The sequence below is a fragment of the Pan paniscus genome, chromosome 5 (genome assembly GCF_029289425.2).
Source record: "Pan paniscus chromosome 5, NHGRI_mPanPan1-v2.0_pri, whole genome shotgun sequence".
In the NCBI taxonomy this organism is placed as follows: Eukaryota; Metazoa; Chordata; class Mammalia; order Primates; family Hominidae; genus Pan; species Pan paniscus.
In genome coordinates, this window is record NC_073254.2 from 178,254,080 (window position 1) to 178,270,916 (window position 16,837).

A 16,837-nucleotide genomic window follows, 5' to 3' on the forward strand; every position below is an offset into this window, starting at 1 on the left:
CCTGGAACTTGTGACTGGTATCTGAAGTGGGGGGCAGTCCTGTGGGACAGAGCCCTTAACCTATGGGCTCTGACACCATCTCTAGGTAGAGATGTCAGAACTGAACTAAATTGAAGGACACTGAGCTGATGTTTGATGGAGAATTGCTGAGTGTGTAGGGAAAAACCCTCCACACTCCTGGTGTCAGAAGTGTTAAGTGGTGTGAGAAAGTAGGAAAAATGCTTTGCTTTTTTCCTATCTTGTACAGTACAGTTTTTTTTTCCAATGAGAAATGTTCATAGCAGTATTATTCATACATAATAGCCAAACAATAGAATGTTCATAGAAGTATTATTCATACATAACAGCCAAAGAATAGGAATGACCCAAATGTCCATCATTGATGAACAGATAAATAAAATGCGGCATAGCCATACAATGGACTATTACTTGGCCATAAAAAGGAATGAAGCACTGATATGCCACAGTGTGGCTGAGCCTTGAAAACATTATGCTAACTGAAGGAAGTCAGACACAAAAGGCCACATATTGGATGATTCCATTCATACGAAATGTCCAGAACAGGCCAATCCATAGGAAAAATAGATCAGTGGTTACCAGGGGCTGGAGAGGGGAATGAGTGGTGACGGCTAATGGTTACAGGGTTTCTTTGGGGGATGGTGAAAATATTCTGGAATTAGATTGGAGTAATGATTATACAACTCTATGAGTATATTAAAACCCAATGAATTGTATAGTCTTAAAGGGTTTTATGGTATGTGGATTAAAAAGAAAACTAGTTGAATTGGAAATATCACCATAAATTTAAGACCTTTTAAGAAAAAGGTAATTGTTCTGCTCCGTCACTTAGGTGTCTAGGAGCCCCCAGGGTCCACCAGCTCTACCTTCATGAAGAACTATTATGCACACCTAGTGCCTGGGTTCTGGACTCTTAACCTTTTCCTGTAAGAAGAACCAGATCTCCTTGGAGAAGTGGCCAAATCTTGTAGGGCAGGAAGAATCAAAAAGAGCCAGGGATACCTTGTCAAAAAACCATGGCACCTTCCAGCCACTTTGGGAACAGAATTTAAAAGCATAAGAAGGCCAGCATACAGAAAGGGCTATAGAGGCCAGACGACAGAACTCTCGGCATCAAAAAGAAAAACCATTATAATTCACTGGAGCAATTCCAAGACATGGCCCAAAAGGGGAAATTATGTAAAGTATACTAGACAAGTCATATCTACTGATGCGTCCCTAATTTCTCACAAAAGGGAAAAATGAGAAAACGCATTTAATTGGTCAAAGAATATAAAACACTGATTTTTTTTTTTTTTTTACTGACAAAATACGTTCCTCTCATTGAGACTACATAGTTATTGCAGTTAATAATGGTGGTTATTCGTTCTGATTTCTCTTAGAGATATGAGATTTTTATAAAGAAAAACTCGCTGACATAACACCCCAAGAATATCAGAATTCAGTATTCACTGATAGCCTTTTACTTTTTCTTTTCTTTTCTTTTTTTTTGAGACAGGGTCTCATGCTGTTGCCCAGGCTGGAGTGCAGTGGCACAATCACAGCTCACTGAAGCCTCAGTCTCCTGGGCCCAAGCAATCCTCCCAGCTCAGCCTCTCAAACAGCTGGAACTACAGGCACATGCCACCATGTCCAGCTAATTTTTTTTTAATGTTTTATAGAGACAGGGGTCGCACTGTGTTGCCCAAGCTGGCCTCAAACTCCTGGCGTCAGGCAATCCTCCTCCCTCAGCCTCACAAAGCACTGGGCACTGGGATTACAGTTGTGAGCCACTGCCCTCAGCCCTATTCATTCTTTTTTTTTTTTTTTGAGGCGGAGTCTCGCTCTGTCAGCAGGCTGGAGTGCAGTGGCACAGTCTCGGCTCACTGCAACCTCCGCCTCCCGGGTTCAAGCGATTCTCCTGCCTCAGCCTCCCGAGTAGCTGGGACTATGGGCATGTGCCACCACGCCCAGCTAATTTTTGTATTTTTAGTAGAGACGGGGTTTCACCATGTTGGCCAGGATGGTCTCAATCTCTTGACCTCGTGATCCACCCACCTCGGCCTCCCAACATGCTGGGACCACAGGCATGAGCCACTGCGCCCGGCCCTCGTTCTTTAAGATAAAATTTAAGAGTTACCTCCTGTGAAGCTGTAAATGACCTCTTAAGCATAGTGAAGGGCTCCTGAAATCACCTTTATCTCTCTTACACACTCTGTGACTGTTCATTTACCTGCCTCCCTGTCATCCCTGACATCCAGCCCAGGGCATGACACACAACCAGAAGTTAGCATGTTTACTCAGTTACTGGGTGAATGCCAGCCACTGACACAATACATTGGAAAGGGTGGACACTCAAAAATATTTACTGAATGAATACATGAACTAACCTTCTGAGCAGCTAGACTCTGACTGCTTTCACTAAGAGCCAAAGATGTAAAATACTGGATACACTCATCTAGCTCTGTTTGAGGTAAGGAAGCCAGCAACTGTCTGAGCTCTTCTTCAGTGGAAGAATCCTGAAATAAAAGGAAAGGAAATTCTTCATAAATACTCAACAACTGAGTACAACAAAAAATATCCAAAGACTCAAAGCCAATATTTGCCATATATATCAAAGCCATATATTATGTGTGCATGTCTCTCTCTCTCTCTCTCTCTCTCTATATATATATATATACACACACACATATATATGATATAGAAATCTAGGAAAAGAGATATCAGAGATTAATTACTGCTTTCAGTCTTGAAAACAGTCACCCACCCAGGTAAATAAACAATCATTTAATTTTGAATTCTATACTTTCATGTCTGCTACTTCAAACTGACAGACCTATTGTAAACTTTAACTCTCAATGTTCATCTGACATCTTGACATTCTCAACATCTTGACTCAAAATGAATTATTGCACCCTTACTAATTAAAGCTACTGCTTTTTAAATCCAGAACTTGTTACTATCTCATTTTCTCTAATAATTAATATCTAGTATATTCATTTTTCTATTTTTCAAAAAGCTGCTAACACAGAAGTTTTAAGAGTTTCATTTTCTAGTCTAGGAAAGATACTCAAGAAACATGCTTTAAATCTATGGCAGTGTTTCTCAACCAGGGCCTATTTTGCCCCAGAAACATCTGGCAACGTCTGGGGTCATTTTTGGTTGTTACAACTAGGGGGTGCTACTAGCATCTAGGGAGTAGAGTCCAGGGATGCTACTACACACCCTACAATTTACACAACAGCTTCCTACCACAAAGGAGTATCTGGCCCAAAATGTCAATGGTGTTGAGGCTGAGAAAACCTGACCTACAGAAACTCAGAAGGGACCAACTCACGGATGCTGATATGCTATGGCATGTCACCCAATGGTTTATAGAGACTCCAAATTCCCAAAGGCAGAAAATCATACAGAAGGAACAGCCCCTCCTGAGGAACCAAATCTTTGTATAAAAACTATGATTTCAGTTTTACATTCCAGTTTATCTGCTTGTGAGAAGTAGCCAACAACTACTTTTTTAAAGTGTTTTGTACCCCAAGTGAAGATAATATATTAAACCATTTTTCACTCTCTAAATTACTATTATTATTGTTTTACTTACTTCTTTTAAAGATGGCAAAGGAGGTGGTAGGAGAAAAAAGCGAAGATCACTCTCTTCGCTTCGTGCCAAGCCAATAAGAGTTTTCGGATCACAGGCTTGAGCAATTATCCTATACTGGTAATCTATTGAAAAAGCATTTTCTTTTGTTAATACCAAAACTAGCTGACAGATGTCATAAAGATTAACTGAACAAACAACTTGAAAGCACTCTAATTTTTAAACTGCTCTGCAAATTTGTAATCCAAAATTTCCCAAGTGCAACTACATTTACAATACCTATAAGCTAGATACATTTCCAGGACTGATCTCACAATTCTCCTCAACATATATCTGGAGACCGGGTCACAGCCTAACTTTTTGGAAAAAAGGAAGCTCAAAGGTGGAAACTGGTAAGTCAGAACCAATTTAACTTCTTTTTAAAACAATTCCAGCATTCAAAAGATGTTCTGACCACTACTCAAAACACATGAGGTGGCATTTAAGCCTACTGCTCCGTGGTGATGATATGGTGCTTTGGTATTCATAGTGTCCATGAATATTTAGTCTGCAGTTCCAGATAGCAGTACTTTGAATTAAACATGCCATTCTTTATATATCAAAAACAAAATTCCAACCATGAAAGCAAACATTATTTTCAATAATGGCAGTTTATAACCTGGGGTTGGCCAGTCGCCATGGTTCAGGCCTGTAATACCAGCACTTTGGGAAGCCGAGGCGAGCGGATCATTTGAGGTCAGGAGTTCAAGACCAGCCTGGCCAACATGGTGAAACCCTGTCTCTACTAAAAATACAAAAATTAGCCAGGCGTGGTGGCAGGCACCTGTAACCCCAGCTATTTGGGAGGCTGAGGCAGGAAAATAGCTTGAACCCAGGAGACGGAGGTTGTAGTGAGCCAAGGTCACACCACTACACTTCAGCCTGGGTGATAGAACAAGACTGTCTCAAAAAACAATAATAATAATAACCTGGGTGAGTACTTCTGGATCAAGTGGGGAACTTTTCCAAAATATGTGGGCCAGGGCACTTCCTCTGATTTCTCTGATACAATAAGTCTGGAATGGAGCCCTGGAAGGCAAATTTTGAAAAATATTTCTATTCTAAATCTCCACCAACATTAAGTGAGCTTATACTTACATTATAAATTATAATTATAGCCACCAACCAATTAACAAATTAATTTGCAGAGATCTCATTCTGAGCTTAACTTTTCTTTGAGAATTTTTCTTTTTTTTTTTTTTTTTTTTTGAGACAGTTTTGCTCTGTTGTCCAGGCTGGAGTGGAGTGGTACAATCTTGGCTCACTAACAACTCCACCTCGTGGGTTCGCAATTCTTGTGCCTCAGCCTCCCAAGTAGCTGGGATTACAAGCACACGTCACCATGCCCAGCTAAATTTTTTCTATTTTTTTAGTAGAGACAGGGTTTTGCCATGTTAGCCAGGCTGGTCTTGAACTCCTGGCCTCAAGTGACCCGCCTTCCTCAGCCTCCCAAAGTGCTGGGATTACAGGTGTGAGCCACCGTGCCTGGCTGAGAAAATTATTTTTTTCTACTTTTCCCATTTTTACAAGACAGCTCTACTAACAAATTATAGTTTTATCCATGTACTATAACCAGAGAAGATATGAGTTCTTTTAAAAATATTTTTATTGTAAAATTTGTGATTTTTAAACACAATTACATATTTCAAATAGTCCATTAAAAATGATATACACAAATACAAATTGGGTACATTCGACTATTAGTATTAGAGCCAAGTAGATTGTAAAAGTAAAAGCAAACATAATTGTATGGTGTAGCAAGCAATTAAATGTACTTCATTAAATAGAAACCAAAAGAAAACTCAAGTACATTAGGTAACTATCAGAATCAAGAGTTGCTCTCAAAGAAGTATGTAACCAAATAAAACTTTGTTCTGGTAGAAAGTTACACAAATATATATACCTCATTTTTGAGCTTATTCTTACCAAACACATTTGACTACCAGTTCAGTAGGCTTTCTACTTTCCGTATCACTGAAGCTTCTTAAAATTTTTCAAATACTTTCTATATATACTAACACTGCCTGAATTATTTTCCTTCCTGAATCTCACTCCCACTCCCTTTTTTTTTTTTTTTTTTTTTGAGACGGAGTCTCGCTCTGTTGCCCAGGCTAGAGTGCAGTGGCGCAATCTCAGCTCACTGCAAGCTCCGCCTCCTGGGTTCACGCCATTCTCCTGCTTCAGCCTCTCGAGTAGCTGGGACTACAGACGCCCGCCACCATGCCTGGCTAATTTTTTTGTATTTTTAGTAGAGATGGGGTTTCACCATGTTAGCCAGGGTGGGTCTTGAACTCCTGACCTTGTGATCCAACCAGCGTGGCCTCCCAAAGTGCTGGGATTACAGGCGTGAGCCACCGCACCTGGCCACTCCCTTGTCTTTTATGTCAGCAATCAAGAGCCAGCTGAAGGCATGCCACCTGTTCAGGTAGTCTCATTACCATGCCAGTGATGGGTCTCCGACATTTCCCGCACAGCCTCGAGTCGCGTGGTTTTGTCATCTGACTTGCTCTTCCGTAGGAGCAGCCACACAGCACACTCATGATCTTCTATATCAACTGTACTAAAAGGGTCTTTGCAAAAAGAAAAAGCCAAGAAAATGTGAAAAGTTAAGATAATACTTTTATCTTCACTTTAAGATGATAATTTATAAACATTTGAAATCTACAATTGGAGAGTTAAATCCATATATATAGGTATTGATAAAAACTAATATTATTTGTTCTCAATTCTGTCATATTATCTTTTACAGTTATTATGAATATTGTGTGTGCTTTTTTTTGGATGGGGGGGCAGGGGTCAGTTTTGTTTTGTTTTTTGAGACAGTCTCACTCTGTTACCCAGGCTGGAGTGCAGTGACACAATCGTGGCTCACTGCAGCTTCGACCTCTTGGGTTCAAACAATCCTCCCACCTCAGCCTCCTGAGTAGCTGAGATCACAGGGGTATACCATCAGGCCCAGCTAATCTTTTTTTTTTTTTTTCTAGAGACAGGGACTCAAGAAATTGCCCAGGCTCAATGTGTGTGCTTTTGTTTTGTATATTCTGGTGTCTTTCATATGTGGTCATTTTTAAAATCTTTTTCTCCCCAAAACTTTTTCAAAAAGATCAAATATATGAAAGAAATTAATAAGTTAACATAGGCTGGGCGAGGTGGCTCACACCTGTAATCCCAGCACTTTGGGAGGCCGAGGCAGGCGGATCACGAGGTCAGGAGATCCAGACCATCCTGGCTAACACGGTGAAACCCTGTCTCTACTAAAAATACAAAAAAAAAAAAAAATTAGCTGGGTGTGGTGGCAGGCGCCTGCAGTCCCAGCTACTCGGGAAGCTGAGGCAGGAGAATGGCGTGAACCCGGGAGGCAGAGCTTGCAGTGAGCAGAGATCGTGCCACTGCACTCCAGCCTGGGTGACAGAGCAAGGCTCTGTCTCAAAAAAAAAAAAAAAAAAAGAATAACATCCATACATCACATCTAGATTCAATAACTGTTATTATTTTACCGTATTTTCTTCATCTATATTCACATGTAATTTTTCCCAAACTATTTGAAAGGATGATGTAGACAAAATGACATTTTACCCTTTCACAGTTCAACCTGCATCTCCTAAGAACAATCCTGCATTCTCTTAAATAACCACAATGCTATTATCACACCCAAAAACACTAACAAAAATCTTCCCAAATCATCTAAAATTCAGTCTAATTCCATATTCAAGCTTCCCCAATTTTTCAAAAAAAAAAAAATTTAAATCTGTTTTTTAAAACCAAGATTTAATAGTCTCTTTCAATTATAGAAAGTCTTCCCACCTTTTATTTTCACGATGCCAACTTTTTAAGGAGATCAGATAAGCCCTTTTGTATCTAGCTCCACATTGTAGATTAACCTGATTGTGAAATCTATGATATTGGATATACTATGCTCATTATGAAGGCATGGGAGTGATTTTCTAACAAATTTAAAATTATAAAACACTTATCAAGAGAATAGGGTATATTTTATCTCCATATTTATTCACAATTACCTAAGGAAGGAAGAAAATTGTCAAAAGCATTAAGCCCTTAAAATTAAATACAGTCCAAGAGAATAATGTTAATTAATTTTCTTTGCTTTTTTTTTGAGACAGAGTCTCAGTCTGTCACCCAGGCTGGAGTGCAGTGGCATGATCTTGGCTCATTGCAACCTCTGCCTCCTGAGTTCAAGTGATTCTCCTGCCTCAGCCTCCCAAGTAGCTGGGATTACAGGCACCCACCACCACACCTGGCTAATTTTTGTATTTTTAGTAGAGACAGGGTTTCACCATGTTAGCCAGGCTGGTTTCAAACTCCTGACCTCAGGTGACCCACCCACCTCAGCCTCCCAAAGTGCTTGGATTACAAGCGTGAGCCACCATACCTGGCCTGATTAATTTTCCATAGCTATAAAAAATATTAGTATAAGAAATGAAAACAAGTATCAGGTTGATCATTCCAATGACTTTCAGATTACTGATAAGGATTCCAAGTCATATAGTGGATATTTACCAGCAAATGGATTCCGCAGTATCTTGGCTGATGTTGCCAATACTTTTCTTACTGCTTTGTGAAGTTCTTTTCTTGCCTGCCAGGCAATACCTAAAATGATTATAAAATTAAGTAAAACCAAGAATGTATTTTTTTTTTCTTTTGAGATGGAATCTTACTCTGTCGCCCAGGTTGGAGTGCAGTGGCACAATCTCGGCTCACTGCAAGCTCTGCCTCCCGGGTTCACCCCATTCTCCTGCTTCACAGCCTCCTGAGTAGCTGGAACTACAGGCCCTCACCACCACGCCTGGCTAATTTTTTTGTATTTTTAGTAGAGACAGGGTTTCACCTTGTTAGCCAGGATGGTCTTGATCTCCTGACCTCATGATCCGCCCGCCTCGGCCTCCCAAAGTGCTGGGATTACAGGCGTGAGCCATCACACCCGGCCCAAGAATGTATTCTTAACACTATGCTCCAACGTTTCAAAGAGAAATGTATAAACTCCAAATTTTTTCACAAAGAAAATACAAAATAACACTGTTGTCTTTTTATTGTCACTACCGATGCAACTAAAACCATTATGGAAACACAGAGCTCTCAATTCCAAAATAAGATTGCTCTCCAAGTCAGGGAAAAGTAAAAACAAAAACACTAACTACAAAAATACTAACTAAAGCTAATGAAAATCCTCATATACAACATAGGTTTCGCAATATCCAGGAAAATGTTCCTTAGGATGAGCTCACCTCAAACTGAAGTTTGGAGATACTTTATTAAAGAGATTAAGTCTCAATATACAGGTGTATTATAAGCAACAACAATCATCTATGTAACTGAAATTGTAAACATACCATAAAAGCATGTTGAAATACACAAAATGATATAATAACAAATAGCAACAGGGCAGCAAGGTGACAGACACAGGAGAGCAGTAGAGCCTGCCTCACTCGAGGAACATCATGTTAACTGGCACATTCTAGCTAACAGTGTATGAACAGGCAGCTGTGAGTCAAGTATGTGACTCACCATGCTATCCATATGTTGAGGAAAATATACTCCTCTGCTCTAAAAGTTCATGTTCCCATGCAACCATATGATCACTAATGAGGGCTTCCATGTGTCCTAAATATTGAGAAGTGGAGTGTCCTAACTAGTAAAGACAGGTTTTCTAGCCTTGGTGACAGATAATTATAATAAATGAGTTGGCATTCATATTTATGAATATATCTCATGAGTTTGGTTTGCATGAATACATCCCTTAAAGTAGAAATATCGCTGAGCTAAATTACAAAATCATGTTTTTTGTACTTGCCAAACTGAGAGCCAGCCTCTGTATTGACAGCCCCACTAAGATGTGGAATTCCAGGTTCAGACTAAAAATGCCAGTTAGTCTTCACTTAATTTTAGGAGAGTTGCAAACCTGGATTAAATACGGAAGCCTAAACTTTGGTCCTCAATTAATTCTTCAGGAACTTGGTTTTCACGGGGTTTGGTGATTCTTAGAATTAGCTCAATCTGTATTACTAATACTGTGTTTTAAATAGACGCATTTTTAAATGCAATAACTAGCTTCCATTTTTCACAGAGGATTACTTTACAATAAACTTACCATGATTTTCTCCTTTATCTAAAGAAACTGTGTGCACATATATATATGACTTCATTTTTTCTCTTTCTACCACTTGAGTATCTAATGTCACAGCCTTCTTCAGGGCCAGAACTTCATATGTAAGAAATAAAGAACCTCTTAAAGAGAAAAGAAAAAATGCATCATAAATACACAATCAAAATGTAACACAAGAGCTACTCTTCTCTATTGAGCTTGTCATAGTAAACTTCTTTTTTATTGGGAAACATAACATGTATACAGTAATATGCATATAACATTTATACAGTCATGTACCACATACTGACTTTTTGTTCAAGGACAGACCTCATATACGATAGTGGTCTCATAAGATTATAATGGAGCTAAAAAATTCCTATCTCCTAGTGACTGAGTAGCCATCGTAACACATTACTCACGTTTGTGGTGATGCTGTGTAAACAAATCTACTGTGCTGCCCGTCCTATAAAAGTCTAGCTCATACAATTACGTATAGTACATAATACTTGATAATAATAAATGTTACTGATTTATGTATTCACTATAGTATACTTTTATTGCTATTTCAGAGTGTACTCCTTCTACCTACCTGTAAAATGCCTAGGGCAGGTCCATCAGGAGGTATCCAGAAGAAAGTGTTGTTATCACAGGAGATGACAGCTCCATGTATGTCACTGCCCCCGAAGACCTCACAGTGGGACAAGATGCGGAGGTGGAGACAGTGATATGGATGATCCTGACCCTGTGTAGGCCTAGGCTAATGGGTTTGTGTTTCATTTTTAACAAAAACATTTAAAAAGTTAAAAAAAAAAAATTTGCTGGCACAGTAGCAAGGCACGTAGTCTCAGCTATTCGGGAGGCTAAAGCAGAAGGATCCCTTGAGCCCAGGAGTTCAAGGCTGCAGCATGCTATGACTGTACCCACGAGTAGCCACTGCTCTCCAGCCTGGGCGACAGAGCAAGACCTCGTCTCAAAAAGATTTTTTTTTTTTTTGAGGTGGAGTCTCACTCTGTCGCCCAGGTTGAAGTGCAGCGGCACAATCTCGGCTCACCACAAGCTCTACCTCCTGGGTTCACGCCATTCTCTCACCTCAGCCTCCCAAGTAGCTGGGACTACAGGCGCCCGCCACCACGCCCGGGTAATTTTGTTTTTGTATTTTTAGTAGAGATGGGGTTTCGCCATGTTAGCCAGGATGGTCTCAATCTCCTGACCTTGTGATCCACCCACCTCGGCCTCTCAAAGTGCTGGGATTACAGGCGTGAGCCGCCGCGCCCGGCCTCGAAAATATTTTTTAATAGACAAAAGTTTATAGAATAAAGACATAAAGAAAGAAAATATTTTTGTATAGCTATACAATGTGTTTGTGTTTTAAGCTAAGTGTAATTACAAAAGTCAAAAAGTTTTTCAAAAATTTAAGTTCATAAGTTAAAAAAAAAAATACAGTAAGCTGAGGTTAATTATTAAAGCCAGGACTTTATTTATATTTAGAGACAGGGTCTCAACCACGTTGCCCAGGCTGGCCTCAAACTTCTGGGGTCATGTCATCCTCCTGCCTCAGCCTCCCGAATAGCTGAGACTACAGGCCCACACCACTACATCCAGCTAGGTTAATTATTGAAGAAAAAAATATTGTTTTATAAATATAGTGTAGCTGGGTGCAGTGGTGCATGCCTGTAGTACCAGCTAGTTAGGAGGCTGAGGCAGGAGGATCACTTGCGTCCAGGAGTTCAAGGCCAGCCTAGGCAAAACACAGTGAGACTCTGCCTTTAAAGAAAACACAAAGTTCAGCCAGGCACAGTGGCTCACACCTGTAATCTCAACACTTTGGGAGGCCGAGGCGGGCGGATCACCCGAGGTCAGGAATTCAAGACCGGCCTGGCCAACATGGCAAAACCAAGGCTCTACTAAAAATACAAAACTTAGCCAGGCATGGTGGCGGGCGCCTGTAATCCCAGCTACTCAAGAGGCTGAGACAGGAGAATTGCTTGAACCGAGGAGGCAGAGGTTGTAGTGAGACGAGATCATGCCACTACACTCCAGCCAGGGCGACGGAGCAAGACTCCGTCTCCGAAAAAAAAAAAAAAAAAAAAAAGTGTAACGTAGCCTAAGTACACAGTGTTGATAAAGTCTATAGTAGTGTGCAGTAATGTCCTAGGCCCTCACTCTCACTCACCCAGAGCAACTCCAGGTCCTGTAAGCTCCACTCATGGTAAGTGCCCTATATAAGTGTACCATTTTAAAATTTTATTTACTGTACCTTTTTTTGTTTGGATACGTTTAGGTACACAAATACTTCCCATTGTGTTATAATAGCCTACCGTGTTCAGCACAGTCACATGGCTGCACAGGTTTGGAGCCTAGGAGCAACAGGCTGTCCCACACAGCCTAGGTGTGGAGTAGGCTCTGCCACCCAGGTCTGTGCAAGTGCACTCTGTGATGATTGCACAACAATGAAATCACCTAACAACACATTACTCAGAATGTATCGCCATTATTGACACATGACTGTATATATACATATACATGTATATACACATTTCGGCTTACAAATAATAAATAGCTGCATAATCATATCCAGGCAAGAAACAGAATGTTAACAGAACCCCAGAAACCCACAATGTGTCCCTCCCGGATAATGACCTGTTCTCATCTCTATATATGATTCTGATTTTTATTATAACAATGTGCTTTTCTTTACAGTTTTACCACCTATATATGCATCCTTAAACAATAGAGCTTAGTTTTGCCTGTTTTTGAAATTCATATCAATGGAATCACACTACATGTATTCTTTTGCTCAGCCTTGTATTTGTGAGTCATCCATGTTGTTGCATGTAAAATGTAGTTCCCGCACTTAGATTTTCGTATAGTATGCAATTATCCATTGCATGGATATACTACAACTTACTTATTCACTCTCCCATAGATGGGTATTGAGAACGTTTCTAGTTTGAGTCTGTTACAACAATGCTGTGACATATCTTATACATCTGTACTGTGCATACACGTACGTGTTCCTCTACCTACACGTACAGGTATCTAGAATTACATACCTTCTGATAGTATACATATTCAATTTTACTAGAGAATGACAAACCGTTTTTGCAAAAAGATTAGCCAACGTGTACTCCCATCATCAGCATATGAAAGCTTTTCCTTTCCTAAGAGCAACACCTGAAGTTAACTTTAAATGTTGTTTGTTGTGAATCTCAAAATGAAGATTTCTTTTTTCCTAATCAGATTGACTTACACACTCCCTAAATCCTGACACAAAGATTGCACTCTGGATTCAGAGTTTAGCACCTTCTTCTGACCTTTGGTTTCTACCCTCAGGCAAGCAGGTAAAACAAAGTCCAGACACTAGCTAGCACCAGAGGAACACAAAGAAGCCTCTTTAGAATCCTCTGCCCTCGGCCAAGGGCAGTGGCTCAGGCCTGTAATCCCAGCACTTTGGGAGGCCAAGACGGGCAGATCACCTGAGCTCAGGAGTTCAAGACTAGCCTGGGCAACATGGCAAGACCCCGTCTCTACTAAAAATACGAATACAAATAATAATAATAATAACAATGATAATAACAGCCAGGTGTGGTGGTACACACCTGTGATCCAGCTATTTGGGAGGCTGAGGTGGGAGGATCACCTGAACCCAGGGGGCAGAGGCTGCACTGAGTGGAGATCACGCTACTGCACTCTAGCCTGGGTGACAGAGGAAAACTCTGTCTCAAAAAAAAAAAAAAAAAAAAAAAAGAATCCTCTGCTCTCTTCGGGATGTATCTGAACAGCCAACAAAAGGGGTAAATGTATTCAGTACTTTTATCCTGTTTTCCATGAAAGACAAAATTTTTTACTATAATAAAAAACTGTAATTAATGTTCACTATATTCCTGAATATAATTGTGAGCTAGACAAACTGCATTACAGAAAAGGTTACATATACATTTATGCTTTGCCCAGAATGAGTCAAAGGGAAAAATTATCTAAATATATTTTGCCTTACATTACAATGTCATGGAGAAATGTATGCATTTGGATAAAATGCCAAATATATCTCTTTTATCATTTCGGCATCTGAGAGTTAATTTTATATTTGTACTAGTAAAAAGTATTAACAAATACAGTACGATAGTATTACATATATATTCCTCCCCCTAAAAAAAAGTAAAAGAGTATGAAAAATAACAATTTGCTGAAAGAGGGTCACTGCATTCATTACACATGCTCCTGAGGGAGCATCAGATAGGAGACGTCCATCTGTTGGTTTTCTCAGTCAGCCTCAATTTCCTTTCATGCGAGCTTTATGGTGAGTTAAGGGATTTTCCAAAATACTTTTGACCATAGTCAATTTGTACCTTTTTCACCCACTTTAGAACCTAATACCAGATGTGACCCTAAGTGTGTCAGAGCTGAGTGAGTGCCCGATTTAACTGTGTCAGAGCTGAGTGAGTGCCCGATTTAAGCGTGCCGGAGCTGAGTGCCCGATTTAAGTGTGCCAGAGCTGAGTGAGTGCCTGATTTAAGTGTGCCGGAGCTGAGTGAGTGCCCGATTTAAGCCTGCCGGAGCTGAGTGAGTGCCTGATTTAAGTGTGTCAGAGCTAAGTGAGTGCCTGATTTAAGTGTGTCAAAGTGCTTTTCTCACAGCAGCAGTGCCTGGCAGGCAGAGTTCCTAGTACACATTTGGCTCCAAGAGAAAGCACTCCTCAGAAAGTAAGGAAACCACATCATGACAACATTTAAGTGGTGGGATCAGTGATTAAATCCACTAGTCTAATTCCAAAATCTATACCCTTTCAAGACCTCATGCAACCTGTCAATCACTGCCATTGAGATTTCCAATAGAGTATAATGAAGCCAATTAATATTCCACAGTTGACGACTTACCCTAAAATAAGTGATCCAGTAAACTTTATTATATTTCCTTCAAAAGAAAAAAAGTCAATGTGATGAATTTCATTTTTAAAAGTGTGAAAGGAAATAGGCAACAGTGTCTCTACCTATATCATATATTATCAGATAAGAAGTTATTATTTTTCTATTAATATAATCAGTTGCTATTAATAAATGGTCTCCTATCCTTAGACACAAACACACAAATCAACAAGTACTAAGTGCAAATATAATGTATATTGATGACATTTCATACCTCCCCTTTCTCCACCTCCTAGTCCCTGTTCCACTACTGATGCTAGTAGGACTACAATGCTTCCACCAAATGCAACATGCAGGCAGCTCACTTCCCTTCTGACCCCTTTTAGTTAACAACCCATTAAAGAAAGAAATGGGAAGCATTGTCCCTATCACTACTAGGACTATACTGAAGGATTATATTGTCAAGTGGGGACACAAAAGAATGTTTTCTAAAGTAATTATGTTATAATTGATGGTTAGGTACATACGTACGTAGCCCCATTTAAAATAGAGATTAGGCCGGGTGCGGTGGCTCATGCCTGTAGTTCCAACACTTTGGGAGGCCAAGGCGAGTGGATCACCTGAGGTCAGGAGTTCGAGACCAGCCTGGCCAACATGGTGAAATCCCATCTCTACTAAATAGTAAAAAAAAAATTATCCAGGCATGGTGGCGCATGCCTGTAATCCCAGCTGCTCGGGAGGCTAAGGCAGGAGAATCGCTTGAACCACGGAGGCAGAGGTTGCAGTGAGCCGAGATTGTGCCACTGCACTCCAGCCTGGTCGACAGAGCAAGACTCCATCTTAAAATAAATAAATAAAATAAAATACAGATTATATTCTACAAGTTTGTTTATAAATGTTTGTTTGGGTCTTGGAAAACTTTTTTAATATTAAAAAATTCCTATGGCAGACACTGATAATTGCCTGTCCAATACACAGGCCCTTTAATCCTTACAAATACACAACCTGATTACCACCTAAAAATATTCAAATTCCTAGACAACTCTGTAGCTAGGGCTAACAGTGTAACACAGTTGTAGCCAATCGGATATAGATGGAAGTCTATAGAGATGGATCCCTCCCCACATAAAAGGACAAAGCCTCAAAATGGCTTTTGGCCCTCTGCTTCTTGATGCCCAAGGATTCAGCAAGCATCTTGTGACCATGAGGACAATAAAGAGAATGGAACAGGAAGACAAGAAGATTGCTAAACTGTAATTCCTGCCCTAAAGTGTCTCCACCTTGGCTTATTATTATGTAAGAAGAATGAAAACCATATTAACTTAAGCCACTGGACTCAAGCTTCTGTTACATGCACTGAGCACAACCTTAACTGATGGTACTCATGATTAGGTACTGAGGCTAGCCCACAAAAATCTTTATATATATATATAAATATATAAATATATTATATTTATATATAAATATATTTTATATATAATAAATATATTATATATGTTTAAATGTATAATATATTTATATAATATGTTAATATATTATATAAATATATTTTATATAATAAATATTAATATATTATATAAATATATTTTATATATAATAAATATTAATATATTTATATAAATATTAATGTATTTATATATAATAAATACATATAAACTATATATATATGTATAGACAGAGTTTCACTCTGTTGCCCAGGCTGGAGTGCAATGACACAATCTCAGCTCACTGCAATCTCCACCTCCTGGGTTGAAGCGATCCTCCTGCCTCAGCTTCCTGAGGAGCTAGGATTACAGGCACCCACCACCACACCCAGCTAATTTTTGTATTTTTAGTAGCGACGGGGTTTCGCCATGTTGACCAGGCTGGTCTTGAACTCCTGACTTCAAGTGATCCACCCACCTCAGCCTCCCAAAGTGCTGGGATTACAGGCATGAGTCACCGCACCCAGCCTTAACCTATAATTTATTGCACGTATTGAGATAGTCCTTTGTTCAGAGCTTCAACTCATGCTGCCAAAATGACATTTGTCCTCACTTCTCTTTTTGTATTTAAAACACAGTATCAGAATTTTCTAGATGAAAATGATCTATCCCTAAAAACAGATTTCTCTTAAAGATCAAAAAGAAACTCCATGAGGAAAAGGACTTTGTTTTATTCAATATTGTATTCTTAGGGCCTAGAATTGTACCTGGCACACAGTAGATGGTCAATTAAATATTTTGTTTATTGTCA

General features: G+C 39.6%; 1 protein-coding gene across 4 annotated transcripts in view; it reads right to left on the bottom strand.

The window, feature by feature from the left end:
* SERAC1 (serine active site containing 1) overlaps window positions 1-16,837 on the bottom strand; it is a 57,853-nt gene that overhangs the window by 30,299 nt on the left and 10,717 nt on the right. For 2 of the 4 annotated variants that reach the window (XM_003805798.5, XM_063605050.1), the window contains 6 exons: window positions 14,615-14,651; window positions 9,741-9,877; window positions 8,153-8,242; window positions 6,073-6,204; window positions 3,599-3,720; window positions 2,388-2,516 (listed from right to left, as the gene is read on the bottom strand). In XM_003805798.5, the coding sequence (XP_003805846.1) occupies window positions 2,388-2,516; window positions 3,599-3,720; window positions 6,073-6,204; window positions 8,153-8,242; window positions 9,741-9,877; window positions 14,615-14,651 (647 nt within the window). The remainder of the gene's footprint in view (window positions 1-2,387; window positions 2,517-3,598; window positions 3,721-6,072; window positions 6,205-8,152; window positions 8,243-9,740; window positions 9,878-14,614; window positions 14,652-16,837) is intronic. The other 2 variants (XM_008975130.5, XM_063605049.1) reach the window with 1 other exon arrangement.